This window comes from Thamnophis sirtalis, unplaced genomic scaffold (genome assembly GCF_051295495.1).
Source record: "Thamnophis sirtalis isolate CommonGarterSnake01/CBP01778 unplaced genomic scaffold, rThaSir2_p1.2 scaffold_3, whole genome shotgun sequence".
In the NCBI taxonomy this organism is placed as follows: Eukaryota; Metazoa; Chordata; class Lepidosauria; order Squamata; family Natricidae; genus Thamnophis; species Thamnophis sirtalis.
In genome coordinates this window covers 96,762,172-96,773,251 of record NW_028261383.1, presented here as the reverse complement: position 1 = coordinate 96,773,251, position 11,080 = coordinate 96,762,172, and the positions used below count along the sequence as shown (strand labels likewise).

Here is an 11,080-nt window from a genome sequence, read left to right as displayed (position 1 = left end):
GCTACTTTGTTTTGTTATTAAGATACCCTATCCCAAATTTGAAACTATAATGCAGTATTGATTGTAATGTCCTCATAATTGTCCTAAAGTGATTCATATTTATTGATATCTGCGTTATTTAATACTAAATCAGCATCAACTCTCAGGCTAAGTTTCATTGGTTCCCCAACCTCCATATATTACAGTATATATTCATGTTTCATATTGTTAGTTCTTTGACTAAATAAGAACAATGTCATCAGCACCTGAAGGAAATGTATTTTTTATATTACTATACACGTGGGATTTCCCTTTTTTACTCTTCAAGCACAGAAAACAACTCAGCATATGTTTTGAAGGTTTTGTTTATGTTTTACTCGCAATGAAGAAAATAAAGAGATACTGTTACAGGGTGATACATGACAGATTCCATAAACTTTATACAAATCGGCACAATCCAAATGAACAGTGAAGAGTCCAACATAGAACATAAATTTGTAAGATAGGAATTCCTCTCTGCCTTACACCTTTGTCTCGATCTGCTCTGAGGATCCTCCAATAGGAAAGACCACTGCACTTCCTTCCCCCTTCTAATCACAAAACCAGTTCTTTCAATTGGAGAACCTGATTCCAATCAATATTCAATACATTATCAGATACAGTATAAGTGCAATCCAAAACACATCTAAAAGAGCTGTTAGAGGAGATATATGGAATAGATAACTCACACTTTGGTTAACTGAGAAACTTCCGTCTTTTTTTTAAATAAGGAACACCAAACATGACTACAAGGCACTTTACAAAATTAACAATTGAATGGAATTTGCTCAGCCTGATTTATAACTTGTAGCCTTTTATTGCAACCTAATAGGAGCCAGATTCCTTCCTTTTTAGTGTCTTTCAAGGCAGTAGCAAAAAATGGAGCTCTATTGAAGTACTGATTCCCTACTTGCATGTCTGATGAATGTTTTTCACCGAATGCAAAATTGTGCATACTGCTTACCAGGAGACATAATTAAAACTTTGGCTAGCACCACAATTGTTTTACAGAAAAAAAACAAAGTAAAGGAAGGACTAAAATGTGACAATGACTTGCCTTCCTCCATTCCAAATGGTCCTTCCATTTCCTGTCTTTGGAAGATTGCAATCATTATATGAAAAATCCCTGAGAAAGATCTATTTTGGCAAAGAATGTACATTTTACTGAAAAATATTTTTATGCAGTAATTATTAATACTACAGAACATAATATGTCAAAAAACCATGCCTGGAAGTTATAAATCTTCAGCTACTTAGCAATGAAAGACAAAAAAATTACAATTGTTGCTTTCTTTAGTAGACTTTCTTCAATTACTAAATTGGACCTCAGATGAAAGCAACTATATTATAAGAAATTATGGATATATCAGGAGGTTAAAATGTCTTTACAACTTGCACTAGGTCAGGTAATACTGTAATAGTCTTTGAGAAGTGATCCCTCCAAAAATTAAAAACAAAATTGCAAAGTCACAATCTTCTAGAAAGTGCAGCTTTCTAAACTGGACAGTGTTGAACTAAAAATCAAGAGACTCTCAAACAATGAAAAAACTCTAGAAAAACTAGATTCTCCAAAAAAGTACCACAAATATTGTCTTAGAAACAGTTACAATTACAACAGGGTAAAACTGTATAGGAATCCATTATTTTGTTCAAAATATTTATACATAATATATTTATACATAATATATTGCCAGATTACAATACATTATTAAACAATTTTATTTGAAAGTTTTATTGAGAGTCATTAGCGTGAACTCTCCCTCCCCCCCATGGTGTTTCAGTATCCTGCCTGTTTGCCATAGGTAAAAACCTGAGAAAACACTGTGGATCCACAGCGATAGCTTGCAATTCAGAACCTGGCAATCTTGCAAATAACTTGAATATTAGAAGAGTCATGTTAAAGACTGGTAATGTTTTGTACCAGAACCATAAAAAATAGAAAAAAAAATGAACATAGCATACATTCATATAATGCTAGCATCACTGCACAGGCTTCATAAGGCAAAGTGTTCTCCTACAAGGAACAAGAGGTACTAGTCCTGAATTTGTCACTTGAAAGTAAGGAGTTGATTTAAATGCTGCTTTGCTCTTTTGCCATTCTTTTTCAAGGTAGATACAGATGTTTCATATAGAATGTGAAGTTATTAATCTTTAGTTTTCAAAGGAGCGGTTAGAAAAAGCTGCTTTTATAAAGACTTTCTTTGCCATATTTAAAACTGTTGCTAAGTAAAATTTAAAGCAGCCTTCACAAAACCTTCACAGATAATGTCCAAGATAGTCTTGTCCATCAGATATATTAGAATATAAACTCCATCAGTCTCATAAATAGTCAGCATTTTCTTGGGATCATCACATTGGAGAAGATTCATCTAAGGTCATAAAACAAATTGTTCTGGACTAGTAGTATTATAACAAAGCATGCTGTGTTCAGATTAATGGTACAGAAACACAGCATATTCTGCGGTTTTGCTACAGTTAGCAGGTTGCATACTTTTTAATGAATTAAATCTGATTAATATATTACTAGGAATGTTACTTGGGCAGTAAAAGCAGGAAAGCCAGTTTCCTCCCATGATGCAGGCAAAATCTGAATTACAGAAGTTTACATTTTCATAAAATGCCATTTTAAGCTTTTCAAACAAGTAATAGATACAGGCATATGATTTTGTGGACAAAAGATAAAGAATTTCAGTATTTAATGTACAATAAATTGTGATCTATACATAAAGACCCAATTGTCTGAATACTTGATTTAAATCACTATCTTATCATATGACTTTCTCAGCAATGGATTTGCTGACAAGCTCATGCACACCGTCATCTTTAATACTTTATCACCTAAAATGTTTTAAAAATCCAGTTTCATAAAACAGTTTCTTCTGGCAGGCTGACTTAATCCAACACAACACCTGACTTATATTTCTCATTGAAGAAAATAAAGAGTTTTACTTGGCCCAGTGAATTAATTGATCATATAAATAAGTAGAATGCAAAAGTGTGGAGAAAACTACATATTGTGTGCATTGACAGGCGAATTTCCTAAAAGGTAGAAACCAATGATAGTGAATTTTAAATTTTGGATTTTCAGAGTTGTTTTCTAGTTGACAGAGGAAAATATGGTTATAATTTATTTCTAATAGATAAACTAATTTCAAAACATGTGCTTCACTTTCAAAAATATCTTTTTAAAGTTTAAAGTTACATTTTATTATAGTTAATTTTTCCTTTAAAGATTTTTCAAGTGAGCCTTAGAAGATACAGCCCTATCCACAAAAATTCTGCCATTTATTTTCTAAAGCGAAACATTATAGATCTTATTCCAGACTTTAGAATACTTAAAAATAATGTTTGGAGTTCAAGAAACACAAAACTAAAAAGTTATATAACGTATAAATACACATATAACAATAACAATACCTGCACCTCAAGAAGAGATGAAAATATTCAAGACCTCACAAAAATGCAAATCCCAAACCAAGGAATAGAAATAGTTACTGATAAAAGTAACTTGTGCCAACACAGCAATTTAAAACAATTCCACATATTTGGTACATCAGTGTTTTGAGAACCGCAGGATCATTAGGAAAAGTCTCTGTAATAGTGTTATTGATTTTCATATATCTTTAGAAATATACTTAACAACAAACTCCTCCATTCAATTGATATGATCAAAATGATGTCATATTCTTGATGGGAAGTTCATTTTGCTCTGATATCTCTACCTTGTAGAGATGTTTTTTTTTGCTTAACCTAAAAACAAATAGGAAATTGTGTACATTAGAAATGACGGCAGCAAACAATTAGTTTACTTACTGATAAGACTAATGTTGTCTTATCAAAATATCCTCTGGTATAAAAGTGAACCTATTAAGGAAGGAGTGGCTCTGATTAATTAAATCAATCTCAAAGACAGGTAGTAGGAAATTATTTCCAGTAAACTGAATGAAATACTTACTTTGGAGAACCTGGCCTCGCAAGAATGGAGTGCTAAAATGGAAGCCTCATTCTATAAACTCTGCATGTTCTTCTCCAAATACCATGAAAAGTCCAGGCCGGAGGAGGGGGGGGGGGCAGTTGTCTGACACTGCTAAAAGCCTCAAGTCTCTACTTCAGCCCCCGTGCTGCTGCCAATGAATGTGCTATTCTACAGGGCAATCAAAAGGTCATAAACTGGGAGGGAGGGAATAGGAAAGTTGCAGTACCCCGTGACCATACAGTCAGACAAGTGCCTGACTTTTTGATCATGTAACCATGGGAGCAGTGCAATAGCCATAAGTTAAGCACGAGTCATAAATCCTTTCATTCAATACTATCCTAATTTCAAATGCTCACTGAATGAATGATTGTTAAGTCAAGGTCTATCCGTATGCTAACTTTTGCTTTCTTTGTTACCATTATATCCTCAGGAATTTTCCCAAAGTTTAAAAGTTCAAAATTATCAATCTTCAATGTTCTTTATATACTGTTTCTTCAGAGCAAAACTTTTGCTTCCATATGGTATCACAGGGGAAAAAAACATTGCCTATACATTTCTGAACTTTTGTACATATTGTGATATCTGATTATTTTCTCCAAGATACTTTTTTCCCCCTATCAAGTAGTGGCCTGTGATGTATTTTCCGACTGTTGGTTCACTCGCTGTTGGTGCTAATAGATTTTAAAAGGAAGAAGCTGTTTATCACTTCAATGGCTTGTCAATTCTATTCTATGGCATCTGTTGTCATTAGTTTGATCCACTTTATTTTTTCATTATGTGCCTTTATTTTCATTATTAGAGCTTACAATCATTTGATTTTCAGTTATCAGAGTCCTGTCATCAGCAGAGATTGATATATCTTCCTCCAGTTTTAAAATCATATTAATCTTCTTTCATCTGGCTCTCAACATATATGCCATATAAGTTTGAATAAATAAGGAGAAAGTATATTCACTCCTGTTTCACCCTGTTCCATACAGTCTGGTCCTTTCCTGTGTATGTTTCTCATGAGGACAATGAGTTTATTTTTTTTCAATAGGTTCATTTGGCTATCTACCTAACAACTTCAGTGGCTCTAAATGTTCTGTGATTCCCATTTTCCTAAGGGCACTCCATAGCTTCATGTAGTTGAATGATCAAAAAGCTTTCTATAATCAATAAAACACTTATTGACTTCTTTTTGGTATTCTTTGTCATTCTTAATTATCCAATTGCTTGAGTAATAGTAATGTCTCTCAAAGCAGCTTCAATATCTGATATTTCTCTTTCCAAGTTGGCCTATAATGTCACAATCTTTAACACCGTTTTGGTAATATGTGAAATCAAGGATATTTTTTGCAATAGTTTGTAATCTCTGTTAAGCTTCCTTTCCTTGTTATTGGTAGAATGATCTCTTCCCATTTGTTGGATCAATGTGTCAATATCCAGATTGGGTGGCATAGTTTGATTAGAATGTTTACTGATTCTTCTGTTGTTTACAATATTTATATAGATATTCCATCAGTTCCTATAATCTTTTGATTTTCATAATGGACAGAATGTTGAACTAATTATCTTTTGGAAAAAGCATATCTTTTAAATAGAAAATTATTTTTAAAATATCTTGGTAATTAGCATAGCATTCAGCATTTTAATCTTCCATTTTTGCTTGATCCCTCTGAATCACTTACTATTTGTCCACTAGCATTCTTTAGCATACTAATTTGAGGTTGGAAACTCAAGATCTTTTGAATGAATTACCAGTTGTTTCCATTCACAATGCGTTTATCTATATATATAAAAACAAAAACCACTCACACCGCATCACGAAATCTCCAGAACCGTAAAGCCTACAAACTTGAAATGTGGCACGTATGCTCCTCTTGGCTTCTAGGTGCTCGCTAAGAAAGGATTTTTCAAAATGACCATCAGATCATTAGTATTTCTTATATTATTATTAACACGCTCTGATGCTAAGGAGTTAAGATGTTATACTCCCCCCTCCCCACCTGAAAAGATCTCTGTTCCAACTGCCACTTGGGCGTGGCCAGTGCGTGACTCATCCGGCCTGCGGGCTGGGAGTTTGGAGAGGATCAATGGGGCCAGCTTGAGGGAGAGGAAGGGATGATAGGAAACGTCTCTGTGGGGCACGCCGGAGGGAGAGAAGGCGATAGGAGAGGAGAGACCTCTGTGGGGCAAGCCTGAGGGAGAGAAGGGAGTAGGACAGAATCAATGTGGCCAGCCTGAGGCAGGGAAGGGGGATAGGAGAGGAGAGACTTCTGTGGGGCAAGCCTGAGGAGAGAAGGGGAGAGGAGAGGCTGATTGCAACTACTCATTAATTTTCAAGCTGTTAGTGTCAATTTATCAAGCCTGATCACATAGTTTCGTAGCAGAGCATGGGGATTCAGCTAGTATGAAATACAGTAAGGAATTCTGTTTTAGTAAAATCAAGTTACCCTTTAATTTGTTGCATCTCATCAAATGTCTCTGGCAGCGGTTTCCCAAAACTTTCTGGTAAGAAGAGGGTGAGAACCCCTATCAATAACGTTAGGCTGCCCATGAGGATGTAAGGCAGAAATTTACCATAGGCACCTGGTAAAACATGAAAAGTAGATTTATTACATATTATAATATTAATTCATAATCACTATATCTATTTGATTCCTGTTCTTTCCTCCTGGATTTTATCTGGATGTATTCCTTTTAACCTTAATAACAGCAATCTTTCATGATTTTTATTTAAAATTATATTATTTTACACTATCCAATGTGCACAGTGTTTTGTTTTGTGATTTTATTCCTTTGAATCACATTTTATGATGTTTTAATCGATGTTTTTACTGCACATTACCTCAGTATTAGATAGAAAGTATGATTTAAAGAAGTCAGACATTTAGAGAGTGATTTATTAAGTAAGATTTATGAATGATTGGCAATGAATGTATATATGTTTGAAATCCATTTTTCAGTGTTGCATACTATGCAACAAAATCTTTCTTGTAATCTTATTAAGAATAGTTTTTTGTTGTGCCTTTAAATCAGTGTTGATTTCTTGGCAATGTTTTAGAGATGGTTTGCCATTGCCTGCTTCCTAGGGCTGAGAGAGTTACTGGCCTAAGGTCACCAGGCTGGCTTTGTGCCTAAGGAAGGATTCGAACTCCTCCTTTCTGAGCCTGGCACCTTTAACCACTATCCCCAAATAGTTCTTTACTACCAGTAATAATTACTGGTCATGAATTATAATCCACCATTTGAAAAGAACTAGGAATCAAGTGCTTCTAGAAGAATAATGATGGCTTGCACTGTATATCTAGGTCTTTTGAAAGACAATGCGAGTTAAGCCTACAAAATAAACACAGGATTAATGAGACCACAGAAAAGCTTACTGAGCTTTTCTCCATCGTCTAAAAGCTAAACTAGGGAGCATTTTATTTTGAGCACATTTAAAATGATAAATTTCTTACCCAGGAAAACAAAGTATGGCGCAATAATGCTGCCCACCCGGGATGACATGGAAGTAGAACCCACCGCCATGTTTCTTACTATCGTTGGATAGAGTTCTGCAGTATAGACATAAAGCATGGAGAAGGCTGATGTGATCCCAAATTTCCCCAGCATCACTAAGATGAGAGACAGAATGTGGAGATCTGTGGAAAGAAGTTAAGAAACAAAACTTCAGTGCTTCTTTTATTACCAACTTTGCACAAGTCCTCCTACTTTTACTTCAGTTTATAATTGTCATCGTCATCACCATCATTTTATCCATTGTCTATGCACTGCAGGATGAAGGCCTCTTCTGCAGATGCTTTTTTATCAAGTGGGAACCATTCTATGACTGCCTTGGTCCACCTACCATGCAAAGCTGAGAAAACTCAGGCATGCTTTTAAGGCCTAATTCATATCAACCCATGAATTCTCAGAAAATGATATAAAATATTTGAGAATCGTGATACTAATATAGACATCTCCAGAAAGAAGTGGCTATGCATGCAAAGATGACTGTGCAAGGGTGAAAGATCACTTGTTCAATCACAAATAGCCTTATGTCTTCATGGCTGTACATCACAAAAAAAGGTACTAGAGCAATCTATCAGAGCTAGGGAGAAAAATCACTACTGTCTAAAATTACCTAATTAATGCACGTATTGGACATATAATATAGCTATCCAAACAATATTGCTTCATAAAGGTGCTACCAGTGGTGGGTTGCAGGTGGTACCCCCCAGTATGGGCATACCAGAGCCTTCCCGTTCCGGTACAGTGCTCTGGCCCGCCTGAGCTCCTTACCTCTCTTTTAAGGCTTCTGCGCTTCCGTGCACGGTGCGTATAGCACCTGTGCGACGCTCTGCAGAGCAGCTGGAGCGTCGCGGAAGTGCTAAGATGCATGCGTGTGCATCCATATGGACACCGTTCCAACTGTACTAGTTAGAATGGGATCCAGAACGCACCACTGGATGCTACTCAGGTGAAAGTACAACTGTAGCTATGTGAAACTGCAGGCATGATGGTCTCATATAACTCACTAGTAGTCTTTCTAGCTTTTTTTTTGCCATACATCTGCCATTAATAAACCAGGTCACTGGAATTGTTGATAGATTTAACAGAATCTGTTCAATCTATCACAGATCCAAAAACCATTTTTCAAAAAGTAAACAGATTTCATGCACCATAAAGTAGAAGCCATGCAAAATAATTGCTCAATATGTTGCTAGCTCAATATGACCATAATATTGTTCGATTTGATTTCTTTCTTTTTCTGCTTTTCGTCTGAAGGAATGGCTTGTTGGGCCTGAAAATGAAAATTATAGGCATGCAAAGAAAGAATCTTTCAACTCCAAAGTATAGTCAGATAGATATGAAGGAGAAGACATTTGGCTAGAGATACTGTCAAGACTCAGGCCACATGAAAGTTGGTATCTACAATGATGCTGTAAAATTATTTATTTACCACATTTTTTGGAGTATAAAACACACCAAGGTTTTGAAGAGGCAAATTAAAAAAAAAAGTTTTTGCATTCTGCAAACCTCCCAAAAATGGCCGGGTTTTCATGAAAACGGGCCCGTTCTCCCCCCCCCAAAGGGCATGAATAGTCTTTAGGAGGCTTGTAGAGTGCTCCTGGGGGGTGGGGGGGAGGCAAAAATGAGCAAAAAACCAGTTTTTCTCTCATTTCTGCCCTCCCCAGCCCCCAAGGAGCTCTCTGAAAACCTCCTAAAAGCTATGCACAGCCATTTTGATGAAGGGGACGGGGTTTTGTGAGGCAAAAAAATGCTGTATTCAGTGTATAACGCACCCAGATTTCCAGCCTCTTTTCTGAGGGAAAAAGGTGCATCTTATAGTCTGAAAAATACAGTACTTAGAAAATGTGCATAGTTGCTCTAGCACACGGGTATCAAACTCAAGGCTCACAGGGCAGATCCAGCCCACAGGGTGCTTAGATCTGGAAACAGTGAGGGACTGGCCCACAATGCCTCTGCCAGTGAAAAGGGAGCTCAGGAGGGCCGCCCGTTTTCACTGGCAGACCACTGCAGGAGACCATAACAGCCGAAAATGGAGCCTGGGAAGGATGCCCCCAATATGAGTGATGTTGAGCTGGCCACACCCACTCTGGCCACACCCACCTGGCCCCCAAGGCCGAACACAACCCTGATGGGGACCTCAATGAAATGGAGTTTGACATCCCTGTTCTAACATAAAAAAAACCGCTGGGTAGTTAAAAGCAAACAAGGTAAAATAATTACATATTTAAGAAACCAAGAAACCATAGAATAACCTGAATTACACAATCATATCTATTTTGGGTTTATCTATTCTCCTGGCCCAACACCTGGAGGAAAAGTCAGGTTTTCACAGCCTTCTGGAAGACCAAGAAAGTCATGGCCATTGGGATCTCAGGTAATGGCAATGCAAATAAATAAATAAATAAAATTCGACACTGTATCTGAAAATACTATTGGAGCTGAGCATGAAGCAAGAATTAAAGAAGGATCGGAAAAAACAGGCATTCTGGTGGCAATCTGAATTATGTCTCAATAACTCTGGAACTTGGGAAAGAAACAAGAACTTGAAGGGTAGTTGTAATTTCCTTTCTGTAAAGAAATTTATGCCCACTGGTTAGAAGCAAATCACTTCCACACTTAATGCCCTTCAAAAATGCAATTATTAAAAAATTAAAAACTCACAGAGGCACATGTGAGGGCTGTTCATAAGTCAATTTTTACAGTGCCATTGTGACTATGAATAGTGGTTAAACAAATAGTTATAAGTAGGGACTGCTTGTATGGCAGCTGCAGAATAATTGAAGGTACTGCATGAGTATTACTGAGGCATCTCAAACGTGAGTTGAAGTCACTTGGAGAGCCTTGGGTAATTAGAATAGAATAGAATAATAGAGTTGGAAGGGACCTTGGAGGTCTTCTAGTCCATCCCCGTTTAGGCAGGAAACCCCACACCACTTCAGACAAATGGTTAGCCAACATCTTCTTAAAAACTTCCAGTGTTGGAGCATTAAAGGGCTCTTTCACAGGGAAAATGGGTATGTTAGAATATTATTGCCATGTAGTAAAGTTTGTAATGTTATCTTGTACTGTGCTGAAAAGAGTCAGAATTCAATGCCTTTTTCTTTCTTCCCTTATACCTCATATTTTCTTTCCTCCTTTCTTTTTTTCCTACCCTTAATTTCCTATTTTTATTTCTCATTGTATTTAATACATTGATAAAATAAAAAGTTTTATACATACACATACATATATACTAAAATCATGCTATTGATACCAGAACTGGATTGTACTGCCCTTTAGTGGGCAGCTGCAGAATTGCAAAGTTTAAGAATCTTTTAGAGATTCAAATGTAATCATTAAAAGTCAATTATATATTTATTCTTTTGCCCAGCCTTAAATCCAACGAAGGTCAGTAAAAAGATCACAGCATGCAAAAGTTGAGCAACTATGTTTGGCTTTCCACCAAATTCGCCCTACCATTTGGACATTTTCTCAAATTTTTTTTGCACGGGTGTATTTTGTTAGATGTGTGGTACAGAGAGGTCACAAAAATAAACTGATAAAACAGTCCTGCAATGTTCTGTGAATGCAGATCTCTATCTACACATA

General features: G+C 36.3%; 1 protein-coding gene across 2 annotated transcripts in view; it reads right to left on the bottom strand.

Moving 5' to 3' along the window:
- Positions 1–328: 328 nt before the first annotated feature.
- SLC22A4 (solute carrier family 22 member 4) overlaps positions 329–11,080 on the bottom strand; it is a 61,654-nt gene continuing 50,902 nt past the window's right edge. For both annotated transcript variants that reach the window (XR_015695963.1, XM_087709557.1), the window contains 3 exons: positions 7,438–7,620; positions 6,430–6,565; positions 329–3,768 (listed from right to left, as the gene is read on the bottom strand). Coding sequence is in view for 1 of the 2 variants with exons in the window: in XM_087709557.1 (XP_087565683.1) it covers positions 3,687–3,768; positions 6,430–6,565; positions 7,438–7,620 (401 nt within the window). In the remaining variant the exon portion in view is untranslated. The remainder of the gene's footprint in view (positions 3,769–6,429; positions 6,566–7,437; positions 7,621–11,080) is intronic.